General features: G+C 48.0%; 1 protein-coding gene across 6 annotated transcripts in view; it reads left to right on the top strand.

Annotated features, from left to right (window-relative positions):
* Positions 1–27,414, top strand: part of LOC119449096 (homeodomain-interacting protein kinase 2-like) — a 77,106-nt gene that overhangs the window by 46,655 nt on the left and 3,037 nt on the right. For 5 of the 6 annotated variants that reach the window (XM_049666266.1, XM_049666265.1, XM_037712285.2 and 2 more), the window contains exons 9-12: positions 2,919–3,071; positions 9,806–9,990; positions 20,509–20,652; positions 24,826–25,054. In XM_049666266.1, coding sequence (XP_049522223.1) covers positions 2,919–3,071; positions 9,806–9,990; positions 20,509–20,652; positions 24,826–25,054 — 711 coding nt within the window. The remainder of the gene's footprint in view (positions 1–2,918; positions 3,072–9,805; positions 9,991–20,508; positions 20,653–24,825; positions 25,055–27,414) is intronic. The other variant, XM_049666267.1, reaches the window with a different exon arrangement.

The following is a 27,414-nucleotide window of genomic DNA, read 5'->3' as shown; positions in this document are numbered from 1 at the left end:
CGAAAAATAGACATGGCGCAGCTTGTCATCGTCGCTCCATTTGTTGAATGTCGCGGTCCTCTCGTACGTCTCCAGCCATGTTTCAGGGTCTTCAGCTGATGATCCACGGAAGGTCGGTGGCTCCCGAGGTTGCTGCAGCAGGATGGGGGACGCTGGGGCTGCCATTGAGGTCGTTGACTTGGCCTTGATCGCTGTGGTCTTCTCGGGAAGAAGTCCGTATTCTGGCAAAAGACCTTGCTGCCTACGGCTAGCTCGCTGGTCCTTGGCAACGTTGGTCTCGTCCTCCGGTTTCGGGCTAGGGTCGCGGCTTTGCGGGGGCGTCCGCTGCATGGACACAAAAGCACCTCCACCAGATGTCACGTAGTAGTGACGATGAAGAAAACAGTCGTAAAACTGTGTACAACGAAACTGGTTGTTTATTGGGCGAACCTGTGCCCACAAAAGCAAGGTACACTCAAAGCACAACGATAGCGGCGAACACAGTCGGCGATCGTCGAAAATCTGATCAGCGGCGAAACGCGTCGGCTTTTATACCTGAGTCATCGAAGGTTCTAGATTAATCCCTGATGCCCGCGTGTCTTCCAGAAAGTTCTAGATAATTCGCGTCAGTCATGCAATCAGATAACATAAGCGTCGGTGAAAACAGGCAACGGAAAGAAGCATCGATAACGTTCTAGAAACTTCCGATACAGGCGCGTCCTGCGCCGAGCGATAACGTTTAACATTTGTTAGCCGATGGAAAGCGGCCACCGGTGAAAGATAAACATCTATCTATCGGTGGAAAGCGTCCACCGAAACGAAGCGACGAAGTTCGCGTCGCTATAGTCAGCAGTGAAAGTTGTACTGTAATGACAGCAGTGCCAGGACGCTTTGTGCGTATTTGTGCCTTGAAAGCATTTATTTTTGCATTTGCCGCCGCACATAGCACCGCGTTGGCCGCGTGCCTTCGTGACTGAGTAGTCACACCGATATGATCGCGTCGATAGCAGCTGCGATTTCGTCCGCAGCGGTTGCGGGAAGTAGTATTTCGTTTTGACTCGGCACGCGCGACGGCCGCGTGCCTTCATAACTGAGTAGTCGCCATCCATGATCGTGTCGGTAGTGACCGTGGTTTCATCCGCAGTTGCAGCAAATGGTAGTTTCGTTTTGATTCGGTGCGTGCGTCGGCCGTGCGCCATCACAACCACAAGGTCTCCATCAATAATCGCATCGACAGCGGCCGCGACAAACAATAGTTTTGTTTTTATTCAGTGCAAAGTGTCAAGGATGAAGAGCACTGTCTACATCGCGATGGGCGGCAACCTGGTGAAAAAAAATAATGGGATGTGCACGCGGTAGCGAAAAGCGTGTCTCAGATGAAGACGTGCGCCCTGGCCACCCTGTGAAAAGTCACGAGGCCTTCGCCGCTGCGAGCGCTAATCAGTCGCGAGATGACGAGAATTGCAGCTTCCGCACTGCATTTGTACAAAATAGAAACAGGATTATGCTGATTCATTCAGTAAATAAAAACGTGTAGACGTAGAAAGCATTCATTTATTGTTTACATGATAGCCTCGATAATTCGACATACGGTTAATTCGGACATTTTTCTGGTCCCATGAAATCCGAATTAACGAGGTTTTACTATAGCAGTGCCATTCTTGAACGCCGACAGCCGCGACTTGTTACACGCTTGCAGGAAGTAGAGTTAAACAGTTAAACGAGTCAACACTAACAGCAGCCGGATGGAGGAAGGTGGTGGGGAGGGGCACTGGCCTCCCTGCCATTGTAGTTTTCTCACAACAGCTTTTTTTTTAACAGCGAAGCTGCTTAAGGCAGCCGTAATTTGTGGTGTGTAGCCGTGGTAGCCTTGGCAACCCGGAGGAGGAGGAGAAGACCGCGTGCATGCACACGCGGTCACATGCACACGGTCTCCTCCTCGCCAGCTCCCTGCCTTCCCGACCCCTGCCTCTCTCCGCCGCGCGTTGAGCCAGAAGAAAAAAAAAGGTGAAAGCTTGCACTAGGCCGCGCGAAGCTCAAGACTCAGCGAAGCTGGCCGATTGATATCGAGCGGCTAGTCTCCAACGCATTCGGCGTCGGCAAGTAGCAGCGTTCTTGGCACTGTGCCAACCTTGGTTAGCCTGCCTGCGTTTGTGGCATGCCAGGAACGCTGTCGCTCGTAGGCGCCGAAATGTCGCGAAATGTCGCCAAAGAGAAGGTACCTCTGAAAATGATCGCTCGAAAATACCTTCCTACGTGCGTAGTTAAGTGGCAGCAACCAAGCTCATACCTAGCAGTAGCAGCCAGTAAGCTTCGCTGTGCCTAAGCTTTGCTCGACCGAGTGCAAACTTGCCTGATTTTTTTTTTTTTTTTTTCATGCAACGCGGTCATAACAATTATCGGTTATAACAATGAAATTTTCATGGCACTTGCATATTGTTATAAGTGGGTTCAACTGTACTGCCAAATGAATCGGCAATGTGTTCTGGCATTTTTTTCTGCATCTTGTTTAATTCAACTTGCCGGATAGTTCGAACAGTTTCGTCGGTTTCTGATGGGACAAATGAAACTCATCTAATTGTCATAGTTGTTGACTGTGATGGTGGTGATATTGGCTTTGACGGTAGGATGTGGGCATTCAATAAGAAGTGGGTACGTGCGTTTTATTTGGCTGTCAATGTTCTTGTAGTGTCGCGATTCCAAAGAACAGCTCTATTACATCTTTCTCTTTGGGAAGGGGTGGTGTTGATGCTTCCTCTTATGGAAACTTCTCTGAATCAAAAATGCACCTGTTGTGAACTTTGTTGTTATGGTAGGATGATGTGTGATTCTGTTACATATGTTAAGCATGTGGTAGAAGGTCAACTTGTTCGAAAGTGTGCATCTTTACTCATTTTAACGTTCTCTTGTTTCTCCCCTTCTCTCTCCCATGCTCTCAGGAGCCGCGCCATAGTCCAGAGTGGCAGCAGCGGCAAGATTGGCAGCAAGGAGCGCCAGCGTAGCACCATCGTGATCCGTGACACTCCGAGTCCTGCCATCAGCATCATCACCATCAGCTCGGACTCGGAGGACGACTGCGACACCCCTGCCTGGTGGGTAGAGGAGCCCCTGGATCTAGTCATTAAAAAAGAGTGCCCCTCCCCCGAATCATGAGGGCACTGGAGAGAAACGTTGAGTCAGCACTAGATTGATAGGTCACACCCTTGCAGTCACTCCCTCTGGGCCCTCGCTCTGGGCCCCACCCTTTAGCTGTCTTGTTTAGCTGTTCATTTATATTGTGAATGAAAAAGAAGCATGTCAGAAACCCGCTGTCTGAGGCACCTTGCTGGCCTCGCTTGAGCAAGGCCAGCAAGGTGCTAGCAAAGTTGAACAAATGAAAATGTCCGCTCCCAATTTCGTCGCTGATGACAAACCCTCTATCTTGATCTGTGCTGAGAAAATTTGAGGAAAAGATATTGAAATAAAATAAAATAAGTTAGGAAATGGAGGAGGAATTTCGAACAATGAACCTATCAGTCTGCGCTGACTGACTGACTGTGCTTAGTGTTCCCTTAAATGGAGGGCATGACTCTCAGTTCAAAAAAAGAAAAGAAAAAAAAAAGAATCGAAATACCAGAAAGTGGCATTTTTCACTTTAACTTGTGAAGAGCTCTTTTACTGGAATCTTGAAAAGAAATGCAGTGTGGAATCTCAAAAAAAAAAAAAAATGAACAAAAAAAAAGAAAGTTTTGTTGTAACATGCCAGTGCCACCAAAGGAAAAAAAGGAAGACGAGTGCATATGATTGGCTCAGAATAAACCATAGGTCTCTTGCTGGGTCTTCCTTGGTATCGCGCCGTTTCTGTAGTTTGGCAACCGGGAGGGGACAACAGTGACGTCCACAACCTGCAGCCCCAGCCTTTCACCCAGCATTCCAAGCCTTGTGCCAAGTGCCTTCCCAAAACCAATCGCATACAGCTGTTACCAAGTCAACTGCAGCAGGGTTGGTAATGCTGCATCACAACAGGTGTGGCTCAGCCGCATTCAAGTGATGAAACCTTCTACAATGGCCTGTAGGTTTGCCCACCGAGCACCGATCCTGCAGCAGTGCCAGGAGTGCAGTATTTTCATCACAGTGTTGCTGGCCTGGACCCAGCACTTGAAAATGACACCTCAGCAAAGAACTTTCCTCCTGTGGTGCAGTTATTGCTCTCCCCCCTACCTCCGGCGTATTTCGGTCTCCGAGTTGCAGAAAGAGCACTGACAAGACTGTCGGAAGTTGTTGACCTCTGTTGAACTGCTCCCACTGCGTCGCCTGCTTGCTCTCGTCGTCACAGCTGCTCAGCCCAGCAGTCCAGTGCTAGTCTCTACATTGATTTCACACACGTTCCACCCACGTTCCACCAGAACTTGCACCAACTTCACAGCCTCTCATCTGCGCTGCCCTTTCTGTTCCGTGCCACCCGAGAATGCTTGCAACGGAATCCTGCCGACACGTCAAGTGCTGCTCTCGGAACACAGTGGTTCTACCCCTCAGCGGATTGTTTGAACTTAGGATACAAGACACTGGGAACTAGAGAACTACACTCTTTGGTAAATGCTCCTCCTACCGTTGTACCTTCAAGATGGCCGTGCTCCACTTTGAGATGTTATTGTCGTCTTGTAACGTTGGTTCAGCTCCCAGAATGAAGACATCCTTACTAACCGTTGCGCCTGCCTCATCCCAGCGTCTGTGCATCACAACATTGTCGCTCATTGTGTCTGGCCAGGGGCGAATGCTGTCATGCGTGCCGGGACCCGAGCCCATCTTTTCTTTCAGATCTGGCAAGGTGTTCTGCCACCCAAGACGCGCGCTTCCAGGTTCTCATCTTTGCAACCCGCTCACGTGGCTCGATGATCTGTGCTCTTCCAGTGGATGTTACCACCATGGACTGTTTACCGCACCTGTAATAAAAACCATTGTGGTAACAGCTATTCACTTCAGCGCTTTAGTTAAGATTGTCAGTGACCAAGTTATGAGGCAGCCTTCTTTTTCTAGTGCATGGCGCGTCTTCACATTTTGCACAGAAAGACCTTATGACCCACATTAAGATGGAACGTGTGAAGAGGTTCCACCAGCAACTCCAAGCCATGCTTACACCCACCGACATCCGAGAGCAGCGAGCAACCTCTGAACGCCATCAACCTTCTGTGAAATGCGCCGGCCATTAAAGGGGACATCAAATGTGCACCATCTCCCATGCTGTCTGTGGAGCATTTCTGTGCCTAAATGGGATGCCCTCTATTCCCAGAATGGAGGCACTTCTAGTCAAGCATGAGAGAATAAAGCACTCCTGTTTTTCGTCGCCAGTCTACATTCAGTTTTTTTGAACGGGACGTGTTGCCTGCAACTCTGTCACTGCCCTTTTTTCTCACAGGTGGAAGTGCTGCAAGCTTTCAGTACCTCTTGACCCTAGCTGTTCTATTTAACTTAAGTCACTGTCACGATTCCTGCCACAGAGTTGATTATGGTCGTTTGGCAGCACTCCCAATGCATGGAGTGTCGCACAGCAGACTTGCATGAGCATGCACGGAGTGCGAAATGTGAAGTTGCATGAACAAGCATGGAAGTGCAGGCATTGGATTTGCACCATCATGCACAGCGTGTGCAACTTGCACTAAACATTCATCAGCGGTAAATGGGAGAGAAATGCGTTATCATTATACCGCGCCTGTTTGAGGTCCCCACATAGGAGCTCAATTGACACTCTTCCTGCCTTTTCAAGGAGCAAAGTACAGTTGAAGATGGTCAGGTGCAGACCACCATCAGTGTTTGTGTGTACACATACGCACTCTGCTAAGCTCTCCTATTCCATCTCTACCTTTACCATGTGACCGGCTTCACGCACAAACTTTTTCCCACTTTGACACTCGTAATGCTAATGCAGTAAAACACACAAAATGCAGTGAGTAATCTTGTACACATTGAGTGATAGCAGTGAACTTGTGCTAACATGCAATCAGAGGAACAAAAATCCATTCAAAAATTTATTTCTGGGCTGCTAAGATAATGATCCGCTTACTAGGCATGCCATAGTGGGAGACTCCGGATTAATTTTGACCACTTTAACATGCACTTAAATTAAGTAGATGAGCATTTTTGCATTTCAGCCTTGTCGAAATGCAGCTGCCGTGACCTGATATCAAACTACTAGTGACTTTGTGCTTAAACGCCATAGCATTTAAGCCGCCATGGAAGGTAATGTTTCTTGGAACGAGTGAAGTTTCTTGAGTGCAGATGAATTTGCATCGTCAAACATAGTGTGAGCACTGAACTTGCACTAACTCACACAAAATGCAATGAGATTTCATGAGCCCAAATGTAATGCAAGTAGTGAACATGCACAAACACGCAGTGAGCGCAGCTAGTGAACTTGCATGGAGTTTGCATGGAATGCAGGCAGCAGTAAGTAGTGAACTTAACTTGGTACCTATGACAGAGAAGCAGTTCACTTGCTAGAACGTGCATGGAGCATAGGCAGCCAACTTGCGTGGGCACGTTTGCTGCCACTTCAGTGGGACCACCCATTGGCGAATTGTGATGCTGTTTATGGGTATCACTTTGTTTTAAGCGGGCACAGGCAGGATGCAGGCTGTTTTATTCACAATATATATGCTGTAATACTACCATATTTTCCGATTTATAACTCGTACCTTTGTATAAGACGCACCCCCCTCAAAACGGCAGTTTTTCCGGAAGAAAACGTATATAAGTCGCACCGGTGTGGCACCTGTTCGTTCGGTAAGCGATTAAAAAAAAATAGTGACGTTTCACACCGTGAACGCGGGTCGCGCGCAAGCGTATGGGTGCCATATATTTCTACTCCAGGCGCATTTCTGCCATCGTGGTTGCCGCGATGTTCGGTATAAAGTCCAAGGGCGATAACATCGTTCCCGCACGCCTTTGTGCGAGTGAAAGGGTCCACGGTGAGCCGGATCGCGCACAAGGGAGGAAAGCGGATAGGCAGCGCGGGAGGGAGGGGGCTTGTACTCTGGTAGCAACTGCCTAGTTTGCGCAGCGGCGCGCGCCGTATTTTCACAGCGATCTGCAGATGCGACGAATTCGGGGTCGGCTGACTCGCTGCCGCCGCTTGCGTTGCTGCTGCGCCCTCGCACTGCGCTCGAGAACTCGGATCACGAGAAAAACGTACCCGCCACCTCGATAGCGCGCACAGAACCCGTAGCAATTAAGTCAACCAATGCGCTTCGCGTGGCCATAACATAGAATCCGAAATTTACGGCAGTTTTTCCGAAAAAGAAAAACGTGCATAAGTCGCACCGTTCTATAAGACGCACCGACGAAAAACTCAGAAAAAAGCCGCGTCTTATACACCGGAAAGTACGGTACTTCCGGGCCTAGCTGGGGGGGGGGGGGGGGGGGGGGCAAACCAGTAGCATACCCCCCCCCCCCCCCCCCCCCCCCCCGTCTTTTCCTCTGAAATTTGTGTTCCAGGATGTGACAGAAAACACCATCCCCTCCCCTCCTGAAAAATCCTGCCTGCGCGATGTTACGGCACTCGAATGAGAATAAAAATTTCTGTATGTTCCATTCGGTAACTATAGGGAAACTAGCGGAGCAAGGAATCTTGCGTAAAGGCCGCGCACCGTAAGTGGCCTTGGGAAAGGGAATGTAAATGATTGTGCATGGGCCGCATCCCTCTTTTCCAAGTTACAACTTCGGCTGGCACGGCCGTGCATCCCGCGCGACGCTTCGCGTTGCATGGTTAAGGCCTGCCTATCTCCCCTCACCGGCTGATCCCGCAATTGATAGCGTGTCGGCGAAAGGTCGTCGACTGATAGCGTTGGCGGCGTCTCGAGGTTCGTTGTGCAACATGCGCGCAGTTCAGTGTGGTTTCCTCGAGTGAATTTCACGAAAAAATATTAAATGGCTAACCTTCCTTTGTGTTTATGACGAGGGAATGACCTTGCGCTTCGCTGCTAACTGAATATGAACAATTTTGCTAATTATTCATGTGTGATTCATAAATGATAACAGCTCATTGCGCGACGGCCGATCTTAACGTCCGGAGGCGATTTCATCTTTGAACAGGGCGGCATATCGGTGCGGTGCCGTCTCCTCTTTCGTTGGTTGGACGCAGTCGCTTTACAAAGCGCTCGTCGACTAAGCGAATACTATCCCCTCCCGTTCAGGGATAGTATTCTCGAGCGTTCACTTTCGGAGATAGTTTCATTTTCGCGATATTTTGCGTGTCAAGCACCGGACAGGCGACGTACGTCGCGCTCGCCGTTGTGCCTGGAACGCTGTTGTCCGTGGACGCTGACGCATCCGGCGCTGTAGTCGCGCGAAATCTCGCGATTGTGTCCCCGAAAGTTATCGCCCGATAATACCGCCCCAGGTGCCAGAGATTCGCAGTAACGTGCCAGCGACGGCGAACGACGTAGCAAACGAAGCCAAACCTCTCCCAAGGTCGGCGCATACGGCAGCAGGCGCGTATGTTTTCCATAGCAGATACGCGTTTATTTACTGTTTGCTCGTGTATGGACAGACCCAAAAAAATTATAACCCCCCCCCCCCCCCCCTAAATTAGCGGCAGCTACGTATTTTAAGCCGTACTGACTTTGCATTGCGGTCGCTGCACATGCTGCACAAAACTAAGTAATGTGCAGTGGGTATGTGTTGTGTAGAGTAACTGACCTTCGAGCATTTGAAAATCTTGCATTTTAGCCATAACTTCACAAAAAAGTGCAGTTTTATATAAAGAACTGTGTTTGGAGAGGTTAAAAGAGTTGCGCCTTTACTCTGCAAATATTGACTCTTGCAGTTGACAGCAGCAAATTAGGTGAAGGCCTGGTGTAAAGTACCTGGCAGTACCAGTTTTTGTTGGGTGTTGGGGGGGGGGGGGGGGGGGGGGCTATGGCCAGAGTAATAGCAATAGTTTAATAATAGCAGTTAAGCGAAATTTTATCACTGGTCCTCATGGCATGTCATAATCTCTGACTAGTTCGTGTGGTTGTGCATGTGTGGAGCCATAAGAAAGAAAAAAGGTTTTGGGTCTAATTTCCTCATTTCTTAAAAGGCCAACTGCAGGGCAATTTCACTTTTGCTAAACTGGTTATAAATGATTAGTATATGATACATAAGCAATCTTAGCTAAGCTGCAGGGCTGGTTATTGGCTGATCTTCTTATTAGCAGCCTTAAAATAGCACCTGGCAGATTAGCCTGTCAATTTTGTGATTTAGTGTGTAGCTATAATCTCTGAGGCCATGCCAAGACCTGTTCTGAGTCATGCATTAGTTCTGGTGAGTGATAGTGGTGGCTGTCTTTCTTTTTGTGTTTAGTATCAGTGTAAAAAACGTCCTTGTGAGCCTTTTGTGACACACCCACTGATATTTGAAACATAAAATTTTCCACGAAGGCTGCTCTATTCTACACTTCTGAAACTAGGCTTTTTTTTTTCTTTTTTTTTTTTTGCGAGGCCCAAAATTTCAGTGCAGTTTGCCTTCAATAAATGTGGAAACAGTGTACCAGTGCCTATTGTTGTCACATCTTCACCATTCTATTCTCTTCTTTTGGAAACTTTATCACTAGCTTGAATGACAAGTCTGCTTTATGATCAAGTTATCTGCATTATCATTGAGCAGCGTCGGGTAGAAATAATCGTGGCATTATTCTTGTCAACAGAATGTGTTTCTCACTTCCCAGTGCCTGCACAAGGTCCCTTGTGCAGGCACTGTGGTCTGGCGAGCCGATTGGCGAAACAACACTCAATGTGTTATGCAACATGTTGCATAACACATTGAGGCATCACGAATGTGGCTTGACGTGTACTCGCTGTTGCGCGTGCAGTTCGTCGTGCAAGGGTGGCCGTGGCTGCCGCCAGTGCGCAACTCAGCAGCAGGCCTCTTCTGCGTCGCTGCGTCCCCTGCAAGCAGCCGCTGCGGCCGTGCCCCTGGTGAGCTCTACGTGCGCCAGTGTGGTGCCACTGACACCCGAGGAAGAGCGAGGCTCCTACCAGTCGACACCCAGGCAGGGTGAGCATTGTGCACTTCGTTGCATGGCCTTCTGGCTAGGGGGGGTTGCATTTTGTTGCAACAAATCTGACAGTTTGGCGAAGTAAATACTCAAGAACAATACTAATTTGAGACGTATGAGTAAATTACGGGTCTGTAATGCAAAGCAGCTGCTCGTACCGTGATAAGGAACTAGGTAAGCCAGCAAAGACTGGGAGCTGCATCATCTTCGAAGTTTGTGCACCAGCTCACTATAATGGCAGGGATCGTGACAGCGTCTGCACTGGCCTAATTGTTTAGTGGTGTAAAAAATTACTACGGTGATCGATGATAAAAAGCAGACTCGCTGTAGTGAGCTTTAGAAAATTTTCTTCAGTGCTGTAGTGGCTCGAATAGGATAAAATATTTTTAAAACCATTACAGCTTGCTGATGTACTGTTGAGGCTTTGGCACAATACTTTTACAGAAGCTGACTTTCACTTTTTATTGTGATAACCACACTTTTTTAACCAAATAAATAAAGTAAAGTTTTGAAAGAAGACATTGGGCCTATCTAAACGGATATAGTATTGGGCAGTCGGAAATTAAAATGGCAGCGAAATAGTTGCTAAACAAAAAACAAAAAGAAAGAGATAGAAAGCTTTATTGCAAATGCATTTACTATTTCTACTCAGCATCATTTTCAAGTCCTTCAAACGACTCTTCTGAGTCCAACGCAAAAATCATGTCTGTGCACTCAGCCTGGAGGGGCCTGTGAATCTGCTGGCTGTACATCCCCAACAGCAGAGAGCCGTTCGTGCAGCACACCATGTTCCCACGCATAAAGTGCGTTGCAGATGCCGCACCCATTAAGCGAACGAGCTATAATGTTTTGGAAACGGCAGCCCATGCTTCGGAAAGAAAACACAGGACATCTTGGCGGCATGGATGGAGGTTGCCCTTTAGTGTCCTTCCTGATGAAGGCTTCCCACGAACTGCGAAGTCGAGCCTTGACTGGGTGGTTCCAGTAAACATCAGCAGGCTTGTGCAGCTGGCAGGCATTCCTCTAACGCGTTCTTCGCTGCTGGAGTCTTATGAATCGGTGCCTGGTCCAGTATGAGCAGCTTACGCACGTCGTTGCTGTTTGGACCACAGACCCTCGCCACCCACTCCTGGAACTTTCCCAAGATCATCCAGCCATTTCTTGAAGCAATTAGGCGTATGTTTCCTACACATACAAAAAAAATGCTAGTTGTAAAAGAAAAGTGCTATAATATGAAAGGAATACCGAATTGGTGCATGATTTGCTTGGAATGCGGGTGTTCACGAAGGCCTTGGCTGGTATGTTCCCGCTCTGCTCTTTGAAAATCACAAAAGCTGGAAGCTTGTGACCCGACGCTAATGCTGCCAAAGCAACTGTGAAGCCAACAAGCAACTGTGAAGCCACACCTGGCACAACCGGTGTTGGGCATTGCATACTGCTGCTTCACCAGCAACGTTGTTTGTTCTGCACGCTGGATTGTCAATTCTAACCATCGTTTGATACATGTTGGACATTTTGTGTGGGGTGAAGCCGTGGCGAATTCACAGGCAGTTCACAGCAGAACGGAAACCTCTTTCACCTTTGGTGAGATGATCGGGGGTCTTTTGGCTGTTGTTCGTCACTTGACACTTCGTGACGCCAAACCAGCTTTTCCACCTTTTTATGTATTGAGAGGATGCTGCGAAGTTTCTAAGTTTCAGGCTGTTGGATATTTTCAATGCCTCTTCAGCCAAGAACCTGTTGCTGATGGCATGACGTACGCTTCTTTCATGTCTAAAAATTGAAAAAGAGTATCGTCCAGCTTTGCACTAAATACTGGCGCACCGATGCTGAGTTTACGTTGGGCCTGTCATTTTCCAAAATAGCGGTGTAGCAGGACCTCGTTGTTTTCATCCCATTTGTGAACCGTTTTCCAGTGGATCGCGAAATGGAGAGCAGCCGCATGCACGTTTCTCCCGGTTTGCCAATGCCATTCCACAAGCTCAACTTTTTTTCACTGTATACGAATGCATCCTTCTTGCTTGGTAGTCGCGTATATTCCAAAGCATCGCAAACCTGATTCACATGCGACACTGTGCACATTTGACGAAAATGGCAACTGACGAAAGCTGTGGCTATGCAGATACCTGGCTATGGACAATTATCGGGCCTCGGCAGAAGGGGGGCTAAACAATAAATTTCTTTCTTAATAAATTGCATCATTTTTTGTTAATTAGTATGCAATTTCGTAAAAAGTTTACACAAAAAAACTGTAGCCACGTGGTCTGGTGAAAATGCATGAAGTGATAAACTGGCGCCACTTCGAAAATCACTCTAAAGTGGAGGGGGCGCTACGGTTGCCGGCCGTGGAGGCAGTAGCTGCAATACAAGCATATTTGTGAGCACGTGCCTACCAGCCCTTGCTCCCAAGGGCTGCTGTCATCTGCACGTCATGCTAAGTATTCTTCCTCCCAAATATTTTATGATCATAGCGCACATATTTACAGCTATTTGGCCCCTTAGCCACATTTATCCAACATTCTTAAAGGGACACAAAAGTTGGCGGGTTGTTTTTTGCGTCGGAACAAAAGTGCAACTGTTGAAAATGACGAATACAACAAGCTGCTTTGAAGAACAAAACGAGAAACATCTTTTTGCGATTTTATGTTGCACCTTGCCTCCAAGCGCCCGCTGGCAGAAGCTGAAATTTGACGTCGTAACACCCACCCGCGCACGCGCGGCCAAGGTCGGCCATAGCCGTCGTAGTGTTTCCGGGGGTGTCGGTCCCTTGCAGCGTTAGTTTAACCCCTTTCGACGATCTTCGCACGTGGTGCGCCTTACATGCGCCTTCCCGCGGTCGTCGCTCGCTATTGATGCGTTCGTCGCGGCGGAAGGAAATGCCCAGACATTGCTGTTTTAACAGCATCGTCTGCCGTGACACGCCGTCGCACACGTTTCCCAGAGACGAGAAGGTGCGTAAACTTTGGATACCTGCCCGTCAGCTATCACGCACAGCCTGGAGACCTCTAAAAAGTGACTTCATTTGAGCGGACCACTTCGTCGAGGATGATTATGTGACCAACCGGCTGTGCTGAAAAGCCTCTGCATGCCGCTCAAAAGGCAACGCCTAAAGCCTGAGGCTGTGCCATCGGTCTTCTCACGAAACGCAAGGCAGAAATGATCAGCGACGCGTTTGAAAAGAGGAGGCGAAAAGATGTCAGTACTGTTTTCGTTCACTTGCAGCCTTCTGGAGCAGTGTGAGGGCGAGGCTGGGGCGAGATGCCTGAGGCTGGGCACAAAGGCAATAATGTCTTTAAAAATGTTGGCAAAGCATAGTAAAACAATACAAGGCGAGCACAACTCACGAGATCAGACACACACACACAGCTCTGCTTCTCCACTGGCTAAAAGCAGAAAAAATTGGGCAGAATGCCAGACAGGTGCTGCCATCTGTTGGTCGGCTGGCAAAGTGGACGTGAGAGTCTCGGAGGTACTGATACCTCACAGCAGTTGATCACGCCAACTGCATAAACTGCTATTCAGTCATCCACGCAGTGTTGAAGTACTCCACAGCTGCCTCGCCTGCATGCCCTCTTGAAAAAGCAAATTTACAGAGGAAATGACAAACAATGCTTGCACAAGTGTCTGGTGCAGAGCGAAATTTTTGTGCTACGATTCGCGAAAACCTGACAGGCACTTCCACGGCCGCTTGCTCTTCTTCGGCGCTTGACGCGGTTACGAGCCTTCCGGTTACGGTTACTCGTAACCGTAAGGCTCGTAACCGTAAGCAGTAATATTTCTTGCCAAGTTAGAATGGTCCTCGTCTTCAGACGTGTACTCATCGCTGGTAGAGGCACCAGAACTCAAGTCCATGCTCATGATGGCAGCGGCGGCGTGCTTCGAATGACCGCGGCTGGCTAGCTATCTGACGAGGGTGTCTTGCCGTCGCGCCTTCCAACTCCTGCGGGTCGGGCGGCGAGGCGCGCGCTCACAAAAATGCCAGAAATAAAGCCATCAGCTCAAAAATGAGCTAAGTGACTACTTCTTTTCGGTGTAATCGCACACTGAGGATTCATTTTCAGCATTTTCGTAAAATTTTCAGATTTCGTGTCCGTATCCCTTTAACTCATTTCTTCGTTTATTAACAAACCATTGATTACTCATCTCTACGTGCATGGCGCTCTTTGGCCATATCTGGCCCTTGTGCCAATAAAAACTACACATCAATCAATAAATCTCGTCCATGTTGCTTATTTGTCCCAGTGAGTAGTTTAGTTCTTCTTCCCATGATCCGATTGCAGATTGTTAAAAGTTCACATCCTTTACACAGAGGAACATCCTTTGGTAAACTGAAAAAAAAAATGCACTCGCTTGAAAGGCCAAGCATTGATAGTAATAACAAAGTATTAGACAACTACACGAAGTGTGGTTCATAGTTCCATCAGCCGTATAAATTTCAGCAAACATTTGCTTGCTAATGAAGTCAACAAGCATGGTGCACCCCGCACATAGTGGCAATTGTGTGTTAATTTCGAACACTCGCTGTCAAAATGCTGGCGGGACGAAGAGTGCCGGCAGTGAGGAGCGAGTTCTTCGTGCTGCCTCTTGCTGCAGTGCGTCTTCCGCTACAACCCCGAAAATGGAGTATATTGGACAAATGGAGTAAATGGACAAGTGACCTGCTTGAACGTCTGTGACACTCATGAGTAGAGGCCGGATCTTTAGGCATTAAAAAAGCGCGTTTAGGCGCCAAAAATAGGCAGGCAAAACAACATTTTAGGCCCCCAACGTCGTAAATATAGGCACAATAAATTTTTACATAAATGCTAATAATTTCAAACGAAGACGTGCGCTGCCTATATTTACGATAGGAAAACAAAAAATGTTATTGTCTATTATGGCACAAAGTCGCCAACAGTTGAACATAGCCGTGCAATTGTCCCATAAAACTGCTGGACTAATGACGATCAATTGGCTTCATTCAATAAGCACACTGCTTATATTCATGTTCAATGGCCACTGCACTCGAGCGTTGCATATACTGAAACAGGGATCAAAAAGAATACTTCAAAGCTGGGAGAATACTGATTTAAAAAAAAACTATACTTTATGTTTTCCTGACGCAATTAAATTAATACACAACAAAAACAGAGAAATAACAAATGCAAGAGAGACTACGATTTATTAAGAAATTAGCATGTTCTTACATGAGGACTGTTAGGTACAACTCTTGGCAATTTTCTCATATACAACGACATTATCCGAATTGTACATGCCAGAGTTCCCAACACTGTCAAATACACTTCCGCCCATTTGAAGTACACATGTTTGAAGAAATCTGTTTGGAGAGCACGCGGAATGTAGTGTAAGAATCACTGTGAAGATTGCGGAAACAATAGCAAACTACCACCATCTCCAGATTTTTGGATTCAAAATTGTGCTTCTTGTCACTGAGAATGATCTCGTACGCTGTGAAGGAATGCCCGACGGTGGTGAACACCTTAAAAAGTAAATTACAAAGAAAACAAAAGCCGCTTGCACATCACATTTTTTTCTTCTTTTGCTCTTCACTCTCATTTCCCCTGACGGCTCTCCGCGGTTTCGCATTCGCGAACCACTCGCGCAATGTCAGCGCGGCGGCGTATGCTGGCCGGCGCGTCCCATTTCAATGCTGCTAGCAGTTGTTTTCCGGGAGTTGGTTGAACTAAAGGACTAGGTTGAACCCCACAGAGTTCCGAACAGTCAATGTTTCCTGGTAACATGAATAACGGTCTGTAACTGCACTCGAAAGCGAAACTTGAGGCTAAATAGTGTTCATATGGGCGCCGATATTGAAAATAGGCATTTATAGGTATTTAGGCATTTGCATTTATAGGCACTATAAGAACACGAAAGCCCTTTTTAACCTGTAATTTATGGTCATATCTCAAAGTGGGGCGATAGGAGCGCAAGGAAGAAAAAAGGCATTTGCCTAAAATCCGGTCTCTACTCATGAATTCCCTGTGTGTGTGTTTTACCTCCCTCTCTTTCTATGTGTGTGCACGTGCATTTGTCTTTCTGTCTACCTTAGCCCTTTGCCAGTGCAGCGTAGCAAACTGGATATCTAGTTATAGGATAGGATACCTCCCTAGGATACCCCTACCCCCTAGGCAGGAAGGTTAACCATCCGGTTTCCGGTTAACCTCCCTGCCTTTCACTTTTATTGCGATAACAATTATATGGACACTCCAAAGCGGATTTCTGCCGTCGGCATCGCCGTCGCCGTGAGGTTCCGTGTGAAGTCAACGACGACAAAATCGTCGCCGCGCTCTGGACGCTGTATGTGCGAGTGAAAGGGCGCGAGGGACGCGCGTCAGAGAGCAAACGCGCGTTCTGCGCCGTGCTCTCTGAAGAGCTGCAGAATTAAGCATCTCTTTTCTCCTTTACAATCACCATATATATAGAGAAAACGCGACTTCTTCTGTCGCGCAAAAGGCTGTGGGGGGACGGGAGGGAGGGTAGGCGACGTTTAGCTGCGGCACCAACTGCGTATTTATATAAAGAGACGCGAGAAGGTGGTAAAGACTTACGACGCTGCTCGACGAGTGTCCCGTTCTGATTTCGTCGAAAACCTCCGAGCTGCCCCCAGAGGCACCGACAACAGTCACCAATGCCGTGCACGTTCGGTGTGAGGCGTCGACAACAGTTCTGCGCGTTGCTGGTGCTGCTGCATGTCCAAGTTTACGCAGCTGATAAAACTACTATCCTTACTCCGTATAGCTCTCTACTAATTTGCTATCGCAATTGATGCTTCGCCTTTCGGGAGAAACTGCGACATATTTTTTTTAGCATGCTTACTAAAGAGTGACAGCATCAGGCAACATGGTGTCAGCCCGTCTTGATGTAAAAGGAAGTTCCGTTTCGGTCAGGGAATTTAGCAAAATCACTCATGGAAAACCTGGAAAACTCGGGGAATCTGAAAATGTCAACTTGGTAGACACCCTGTCGGCAATCGGCCCTCGTTTTCTTGTGAAGACATGTGCGGTGACACTGGAAAATCGCTTAATGTGCGCACTGGAGAGAAGGGCTGTGTAGTAACGTACGAACACCTTGCTCAAGAGATTGTGCCTACTCAGTGCCTCTATGCTCGGGTCTCTGTGAAGTGCAGGGCCTCATTTTGTCTGGGGCTAGGTGAAGACGCTCCCGATAGAGCTAGTGAAAAACTGAAAAATGGTATTAGGCGGCATCGTGTTGTTTGTAGCATCTGGCGCCTCTTGGCGCCCTTCACTCGTCCATAATTTAGACCTGAACGACTCAAAGTAAGGGACGTCAACAAACGTTCACGTTGCTTGAAAAAGTGGCAAAATCTGTAATAATGTAATTTAGTATAATTCTGCATATTATTCAGCCCTAGAAATACTGTTTGTGTGTTAGTAGGAAAAAATAGGTGTATATCAGTCACGTAAAATGAAACAAATAGAAACATACAAGTTTAACATACCAAAACTTCTGCTTATATCAGAGAAGTCATAGACTGCACTAAGTGAAGAAGAATAGCCGTAGCTTTTACCGCCTGTGAAGGCCACCGATAAGTGCTTCCAGCAGAAAAGGAGAGAAATTTATATGAAAGAAAAGCTCAGAGTGTGCAAATCAGCAAGCCTGCCATGTTCAGGTGATTCAGGCGCAGCTGCAGGACGCTGATTGTGGTAAAGAGGTAAAATGTTTGCATCACTTTCGACTCTGTAGCTCCCGCCAAATTTAACTGGTCAAAAGTATGCCGTGTGTCAGAGCTTGTTTTGTCAAAAAATGTAACTGGTTACACGTAATTGCTTACTGAAAAAGTAATTACAGTGAGTGTTACCAAGAAAACAAAGTAATAAATAAATTTAAGAATTACCAAAAATGTAACTGATTAAAAGTAATAAATTACATGTAATGTGTTACGTACAAGTCTGGTTTGCACTCAACAGCGTGGACAGCCGTGTACAGCAACGGCCAGGCTATTGGAGGAGACAATCGCTCACCTTCCCCAGCACATGCTTGACCGTGTGACCTTCAACATTGGATGCATGGAAAGACTGCGCACATGAAGCCACCTTACTTGTCGGCTCACCCTCGCATGCTTTCCCTCACAGTTACAGAATAATGGCACAGGGTACAATCTTGCCACTTTTGGACTTTGAACTGAACATCACAGCAATGGCATTGGTGGAAATTCTCCTGGGGTGTCCATTTAATTGCTATCACAATAAAACCTGTACATTTAATGAAGTTTGGATTGAATCAGCTCCGTCTTCAAGCATAGTGCTCACTAAAGTATAAACCGCATTCATGCGATCTTGCGTGCGACAGCGACAAGCGGCGCGATGGAGATAGCTGTCGCGGTCGCTCGTCGCCTACAAGTCGTACCGCATGCGAGCGACGACTTTGAGCGATGTCTCCCCGGTGTTGCCGGTATGAGGGCAGCAAATACTCGCCGAAACTGGCGTAACGCTTGCTTTATCAAATTAAGTGGATGTGTTTTAGTGTAAAGAGCAGCATAAATATTTCTAAAGGTTTTGCACTACGTTATTATCCTTGCACGTATCAAAATCTAGTCGTTTGCTCGTTCCGTGCGACAATCGGTAGTGCTTGACTGATGTATATCCAGTTCCGGCTTCGCGCTATTGGCTAGTCGCTCATAGCACTTCCGGGCGACGAGCGACGAATTCTAGATTTCTAGAACCGAGCGATTGAGCGAAAAGACCGAGCGATCTGTTCGCGCGACGGCCGTTTCGTCGTTCGTCGCCGTCACGCACAAAATCGCGTGAATGTGGTTTGCACTTAAGGAATTCAGCCACCCTTTCTTAAAAATTCCATGTTAATACCTCTTGTGTTCAAAACATCATGTCTGCATGTTTAGTGTGGAATTTCTGTGGAAAGCAACAATGTCAGTGAGCTTATGCATCACAGAGGTTTTTGGCATAGTGTGTCATTGTGTCTACCACTTAGTAGCAAGGAATTGTGATAAACTAGCAACTGGCCCACATCTTGCTGCAGTTGCATGTGATGACTCCTGCTTTTAATCGGTAATATCTCTGGCCTGCTGCAAATGTTGCCAACTCATGTACCGGTTTGCTTCCGAACATTGTGCTTTGACACCTGTGGCTTCTGTCTAGAATGAAAGCTATCTAGCTATCTTGTGCAATTCTTTCATTTGCCCTTTGTGGGTGCTGCAGAACATTCAATGCATGAGATTGCACCACCAACGTCTGTTCTTTCCAAGGCTGCAACGCAGGTATAACAGAAACTTTGCACAGACCTTTATTTCTCCTTGAAGTTCTGAACCTTCCGCAAGATAGTTCTGCAAGACTGTCCACTGTATGTATTGTCGTCCTGTATGTACTCCTGTTCAGAAGCCAAAGTGAGCAAGTTCCATCGGTGGCAGAGCCGGCCTGTCACTACTGTGGGATGATATACCATAGTACTTGCAAAGGGCTAAATTAAGGGCAAATCTGCTGTTGCTGACATTGTGTGTAACTCGAGGCAGACAGCATCCAAGCAGTACTTTGGGACTCGCACTTGCCGGCATGTGTCACTGACCAAGGACAGTGCTGTTAGTTCCAGTGAACCAACCTGATGAACATGACAGTATGGCTGGAGTTTGTGATGGTATGGCCATATGGATAGGGCTGGGGCTGTGATAACATGACCGTGACACTATGAATGATGGCCATGATTATATGGCCACTGGCTGTGACGATATGCCCATGACAGTATGGCGGATATCTCTTATTATATAGCCTGAAAGTAAGGCAGGGGCCGTGGCAATATGGCTGATGGCTGTGACAATATGGACTGCAACAATACGGCTGATGGCTGTGATGATATGGCTATGACAATAAGGCTGGTGCCTTTGATGATATGGCCATGGCAAAATGGCCGACGGCTGTGATGATGTGGTCGTGGCGATATGGCTGATAGCTGTAGTGGTATGACCATTACAATATGGATGTGATGATATTGTCGTGGTAGTATGGCTGATGGTCGGTGACAATAAGGCTGATGGCTGTGAAAATATGGCTGATGGCTGTGAAAATATGGCTGATGGCTGTGAAAATATGGTTGTGGTGGTGTGGCTGAAAGCTGTGATGACGTGACCATGCCAGTGTGGCTGACAGCTGTGGTGATATGGCCATGACAACATGGCTGACAGTATGGCTGACAGTATGGTTGATAGTTGTGACATTATGGCCGTGAATATGGCTGACAGATACAGTGATATGGCCATGACAATATGTATGATGACTGTGACAATGTGGCTGATGGCTGTGACAAAATGGATAATTGTTTTAATGATATAGGCATAGCAATATGGCTGTGATGATATGGTCGTAGCAAGATGGCTGATAGTTGTGATGACATGACCATGGCAGTAAGGCTGATAGTTGGGACTAATATTATGGCTGTGAGAATATGGCTGATGGATACAATGATATGGCCATGACAGTATAGATGATGGCTGTGACATTATGGCTGACAGCCATGGTATCCCGTGACAATATGCACTTCCCCTGCAGGCTGTGGCAGCCGGGCACGTACCCAGGCGGACAGCTCCAGCTGGAGCCAGTCCCTGGGTCAGTGGGCTGCCCCACTGATCACAGAGCCCAGCTCGGAGGCCACTCCGCTGGCCTCGGTTTTCCAACGTCGCGGAAGCTCTGCAGGTGGGTCCCAGGGACGTGATCCCGCCCCCTGCTTTTCAGCCGTGCAGCTACCTGGAAGATCATTGAAGTAGCCTTTTGGCTGTGGTGTCACACTGCTGTGCACAGGGTTGCAAATTCTATTCCTGGCTGTAGTGGCTTTGAGTGAGGGCGGGCGAAAATTTGTCTCTACGTGGCCAAAAAGGTTATTTGCTACAGTGTCAATCTTCCACTACCCAGGCACAGGTGTTAGTTTAGATCAGTCGATAGAGTGGCTGGCATTTTGAGGAGGTCTTTTGGGGCAGACCAACACCATCACCTCGAAGTAGTTGTTACAGGTGTCTCTGCCTTTGCCTTAGGCAGAAGCGTGCCTACAGTCCTTCCGTGATCTGTTTTTCTCTCTCTCTCCTTTCCATGCCCCATTTTCTATTCTCCCAGTGTAGGGTGGCAGACTGGATGGTGCTCTCGTTCAGACCCTATGCTTACATTTCCTTTCACCTGTGTGTGAAAACATTTTTTGACAGACTTTGTGTGCGTACTCTTTGAATTTATTTCATTTGCATTTTATTTATTTTGTTTCTGCTTCTGTCACTCTGGTCACTTCGTTTCCCCAGCGCATGGCAGCCAGCTGGTCTCCTGCTCCTTGTGATGTGCAGGAGCAGGTGAAATTGCCGTCATCAGTAAGGTTAGGCGCTGGCGGTGCAAGAGCTGGGTCTTGCTGACAGGCATATGTACAAGCACTGTTGGTGGCTGTTTTGAATGTGCATGCTGGTGGCTGACCTGCTATGTTTGCTCAGTGGCTGTGGTGTTCTGCTGCTCGGCAGCCACATTCCTGTGGGGGCAGAATGCAAAAACACTTGCGTACTTAAAGTTGATTTAGGTGCTCGTCTAAGAATACCAGGTGGTCCAAATTAATATGCAGCCCTTTGTGATGGCGTTTCTCATAATTTGTGTTTTGTTTCGGGACGTCAGAGAGTTTCAACTTGTCCGGAAATTTATTAGCATTCGTGCGATACAGTCGACTTCCAATAATTTGACCCTAACAGGACCGACGAAGTGGGTCGAACTAAACAAGATGCAAGAAAAAACAAAACAAAAACAGATCGCTGATTCGTTTGGCAGTACCATATTTTTCTGCATATAACGCACACCCCCAATTGCAACAGCCGGGAAAGAGAAAAAAAATATCCGCGGTATAGCCCACAAAAATAACTGCATACACCAATGCTCAAATCTTTGCAAAAACAGTCCATTCACGGATGCATGACTCGTCCACGTCGTATCTTCGGCCAGCGGCTCTGTTCCTCCCCTCTTCGGTGGTGCTGATTAAGCTGGATTCACACGAAGAACGTGATCGCGGACGAATCAGTCGGGTGACGTCTAACGTGAATTGGATCACTTTGCAGGCCCAACTAGCATTCACGCGACGCAGGACGACAGTGAGGCCAGAGCAGCCCTCACGTGGGTAACGGTGATTTTGCTCTCCGCTGTATCGCGAAGTGCTTTGCGTAGACTGAGGGAGTGCCGCAGGAATGGGTGACGTATGAGTTTGCCGGTGCCATGTGCACTATTCGCTATATTAAAAAATGCCGACCCATAAAGAGGAAAAATGGACAACCATGAAGGAGGGGAGAAGGGAGCTTCAACACACAATGGTGGGGAGAGGGTGAACGAAACTAAATGGCAGAAAACTTTGCCTCGAGGTTTTGCTACATGGCAACGGATGCTGTGCTGCCGTGAAGCCACACCTCTAAGTAAAAATTTGCGTATAACCTGCGCCCCAACGCACCCCAAACAGCAATTTTCGCTGACTGCTTTTAGCTGCACGAACGCGCCATCTGGCGAATGTTCTGTTCCTTTAGCATCCGTTATCGCACTTCCCGCGCTTTTCAAAGATTGGCACCATCGATAAATGACCTCCTGCAGTTCTGGATGGACTATGACGAGCTAGAAGAACATTACGCGCGGCAACGGAGGCAGCAGCAGCAGCCTACGTATGTGATACAAGCTGTTCGTGCTGTTTTCAGAGGTACCCTATCAGAGGGCAAGGACACTTCCATCGACGTCACTTCAACTTCCCCAACCTTTTCCATAACTTGAGGACCCGAAGAAGTCGTACACTTCAACGTAGATTTGAGAAGTCGCCAAACTGCGACAATTCAGTTATGTACCAGTATTGATTGGGCCATTATTTATGGTTCTCGCCAACACGCATAGTTTCCGATTGCGCCTGAAAGCAGATGCCCAGCTGCATAGCAGCAGTGGCAGAAACGAGTGGGCAAGGAGAATGGACTTGCATTAGTAGAAAGAGTCGCAAACACATCATTTTCAGCCGTGCTCCATAATCACGCACTGGAAGTCCCTTTTTAGCCGTTAAGTTTAAAAAAGCGTAGTCTGCCAGCTAGTGTGTGCTCATGCTCCTTAACTTAACGCGCCCATTCTTATGCTATGAACGAACTTGTTCTGTCGCCATCCATGGCCATCCTATGGTATTGGGCTGCTAAGCACGAGATCGCAGGATCGAATCCCGACCACGGCTGCCGCATTTCGAGGGAGGGCGAAATGTGAAAACACCCGTGTACTTAGATTTAGGTGCACATTAAAGAACCTCAGGTGGCCCAAATCTACCGGAGTCCCCCACTACGGCGTGCCTCATAATCAGATTGTGGTTTTGGCACGTAAAACCCCATACCTTAATCCATGGCCACCCTCTTGCAACGGCAATGGGGATGAGGCTGGCTAGGCTGGCGGTAGGATATTGTGAAAGCCAGGAACGCGGTTTTGTTCGCGAGTCGGATTGCACTGCCCAAGCAATTTTCGGACAAATCTTTCTGGAAGAAAAGGCATGCTTAGAATTGGGTAAATACTGTAATAATTCATTGTAAGCTAATGTTTTCACCTTCAAGTACTCCAACTCTGCTCCAGCAGTGGCTGCTGATGGCACGGCCGCTCGGGCCATTTCTTGAAAGCTATTTGCGATCGGAGCAGAGTACGTCAAGTGCTGATAGCTTCGTGTGCGCTGTGTTCTCACCGCTTGGTTCACGTTGAAGCGAGAGGCTGCTCAAAGGTCAATTCGCTCGCTGCTGTGGGCCCTATCTTGAAAACGATCGTGTCACATGATGGATGGATGGGTTTGCTCGCTGGGTAAGCATGGAAATGCTTACGCATTAAAACCAAAATGTAACGCAACATGAATGGAAAGAAAAATGGTACCTTTATTCAAGAAATCAATTCAGAAACAAATTCTCTTCACTTATTGTCATCTGAGAAGGAGACGCACCTTTCCTTAAGCGGTATTCCCATGCGATCGATCACGTTGGGAGATTAACTTTCACGAGATTTCACGTGACTCGGCACCGAAAGCATCACCGACAAGGGCTCCTGGCGCTTTGTCAAGGTCATTTATTAGTGCCAAGAGTGCTCTCGGACGTATACTTCGAGGGGTTCAGTGCCGAAACGAGGCAAGTCTTGCGAAAGTGGGACTATTCCTGAAAGTGGTCACTTGAGAATCAAGTCATCCGTGCTGTCGAGCTCGTTTGAGATTACGTACTTAACACTTTCCTGTCCGTGCCTATACCCATCGATAGCCCGCTATGGATGCTTTGACCTTCAAATTTCCTGTGCTTGGAGTGGTTCCGGACAGCTAGCGCCATCCAGTGCCTAAAATAGGAACTATTTTTCTAGTTTCGCTTTTGTGATTCTTTTTTTCACTGCGAGGGGATTTTTAATGCGCCTTTCACTTGGGCATGACAAGCTCTCATAGCTTTTGACTTGGCATCGACGTCACGTGCAGCTGCTCTGCCGAAACGGCAAATTTCAACAGATTCCAATGAGCCTGCATAAGAATGTTTTGATGGTGGTAGCAGCACAGACTCTGAAGATGATTTTGATTCATTGGACTTGAGCACGGACAGCGAAAGTTCGTCGTATAGCCCCGGAACGTCAACAAGTATCCGCCGGCAAGATTTCGTCGCTGCCGTGCTCAATCTAATGACATGGGCTGTGTTCTAAAGGTCACGGCAGATGCCAACGTCATTTGGGAAGGACCACTTGCCAGAGGCGGTGCAAAGAGTGGAGTTTTGTCATCATTTACTAGTTCACACAAGGGGCTAAAGAACACCACATAGGTTAGGATAGGTCCACAATCCACTACGTGCTTGTCAGTGGCTCTGACAATGTGTGTGCCTTCCTGTGCAGCGATGTTGCCCACATCATCATCCTCGGGAGGAGTCCAAGTGGCCACCAGCAGTGGGGGGGCCATCCACTCGTCCTCGCTGCGTCCGCGCATGGCCAGCTGCATCACGGTGCCCGACTCGGACTCCGAGGGTCACTACAGCCCCGCCCGTGCCCTGCCCAACTTCACGAGCAGCGTGCTAGCTGCCAAGGCCATCAAGCCTGAGCCACAGAGAGACCCGCTGCCGATCAGGTGAGAGATGTGCAGTGACATGCGGCTGGTCGCCGGGTGCTTATGTTTGGGCTGTCTTAATTTCTCTTTAAATTATGCAGGTCCAGTATGCACATCTTGTAACCTGTGAAGCGAAGCTTTTGTATAGCGGTTAATCAAATGCTGTAAATTTGCCCATTTCATTCCTGTGTCTTTGGCGTAAAGGAAACTGGTGCACACGCATGTGTGACACATGCGACGATCATCTCAAAGAGCTGGTTGGTGTTGTCACGATGGAAGTATACGTGCAATTGTGGCCTAATAGTTGGGTCACCAGGCTTCTGTTCTGGAGCACCGAGGTTCGATCCCATTAGTCAGTCTGCTTATAATGATACCCCATGTAACAATATACCATATTTACTCGCATAATAGACACACTCGCGTTATGAACGTGCCCCCCACTTTTCTAATCAAGAAGCATTTTTTTTCTTTGCATAATGAACGCACCGTGAACTTGCTGCCGTGAAGTAGGAGAGACACGGTACGATTCAGCATCTGCTATGGCGTCCGGTGGGTACGATTGTATCGGACGCCGAATCGTACTGTGGTATCTCCTACTTTTATTGCGATATCTATTATATGAACACTCCAGGCGCATTTTTGCCGTCGGCGCCGATGATCGCGCCTACATTTCCTGTGTTCGAGGGAGGAAACGCACCGTATTCCGTCATGCGCGTGGCGCCGCGCGGAGGGAGGCAGGTGGCACGGCTACTGCACGTTGCGTGGCTGCGCTCCCCTTATCTTGAAAGCGATCTGTGTTGGAGCCTGAGTCTAGGTGCGATGGCGGCTTATACCTTGCGCGTGCTGGTTTGCGTTGAAGTGACACACAGCACAAAGGTCACTTCACTTGCTATTTGCTGCTGCACTTCCTCACACCGTTTTGACAGCGAGTGTCCGCGATCATTGAGTGTGATGTGTTCATGTTTGCCTGTGCGTGCTGACACTATGCTTGTTAATTTACATAGTTAGCGAATGTTTGCAAGTTTATACCGCCATTATTAACTATTGTCCTTGCTTTGTGTAGCTGTCTACGCATTTGCTATCGCAATCGATGGTTCGCTTTTCAGGTGAAACTGCAACTTTTTCAGAGGCGGCCGCAGAAACAAAATTGCTCAAAATTTTAGCCTGCATCATGAATGCACCTCACCTTGCGCATATTCTTCGGGCCCCCCGCATATTCTCGGGGGACGTGGTCATTATGCGAGCAAATATGGTATCTGTTAAGAGTATCAACTTATGCATTGGGGCTATGAGATAAAGAAGTAAATATGTTATTGGCCACATATTGCATACATTGATACAAATTCTGCCTTCTGGACGGCGTATTCCACACAGACTAAGCTTGACATTTGCATTGCTAAGTTCCCCTTAAGCAAACGATGCCGGCTAAAGGGCTAAAGTTTGCCTACGCAAGTTCTTGGCTGCCGCCATATCATGCAGCACGCCTGCACGCCGATTGTGAAGCCATGAAGAGCATCGCAGGTTGTTGCAGTGTGATGCATCAGCTGCTCCACGTCTGCGTCGCACTTCGCCCATGATCGTTCTTCGTACACGTTCAGAGAGAGAAAAAAAGGCAAAGTGGTGCGTTGGCATCCGTCCTTTCTACAATACTGTTAAACCTGCTTATAACGAACCTCCATATAACGAATTCCTGGATATAACGAAGTTTTTCGATTCCCCGCTGTTACTCCATAGAAGCACATGTATTTGAGACCTCTACGTAGCGAAGTGGCAGCGGGAGACCCCCTTGATATAACGAATTTTCCCCTCCAACAACCTAGAGATTTCGCCCAAAATTTTGTCATTTTTGCGCGAGCAGCAACCGGAAGCACCTTCTCCGCCGCGACGGAATGCGAAGCGAGTGCACGTGTGCGTGCGTGCGTGTGCGAGGCAGGCCTGCATTCCTCGACCCGGCGATCTTGCCGCCGCGGGTGTCACCTTTACCCCTCTCTTCATTCAAACCTGATCCTGCCACTTGCTGCAGCTGGCCTAGCCCGCCAAGCCAGCACTCTTACCTTTTCCAGCTGATGTTGCCGACACGCTGTGACACGTCACACTCGATGAGCGCGGACACGCGCTGTCAAACGCTGGCGGCGTGCGGAAGCACCACTGGAGAAGCGAGCGAAGGGACCTTCGTGCTGTTGTCTATCGCGTCAACGCAAACTGAGCGCCGAGAACACACAGCACGCACAAAGCTACAAGCCGCCGATGCACCTACACTGCTAGACATGGCTAGACTCTGCCCCAACGCAGATCGCTTTCAAGATACGGCCCGCGCGCCGTATCTCGCGCTTTTCTTGCGCGTACGAGATTTAGACGCGGTCGTTGGCTCCCCTCGCACG

The sequence above is a fragment of the Dermacentor silvarum genome, chromosome 4 (genome assembly GCF_013339745.2).
Source record: "Dermacentor silvarum isolate Dsil-2018 chromosome 4, BIME_Dsil_1.4, whole genome shotgun sequence".
NCBI lineage: Eukaryota > Metazoa > Arthropoda > Arachnida > Ixodida > Ixodidae > Dermacentor > Dermacentor silvarum.
Note: the sequence above shows the minus strand (reverse complement) of the source record. Positions and strands in the feature narration are given on the sequence as shown.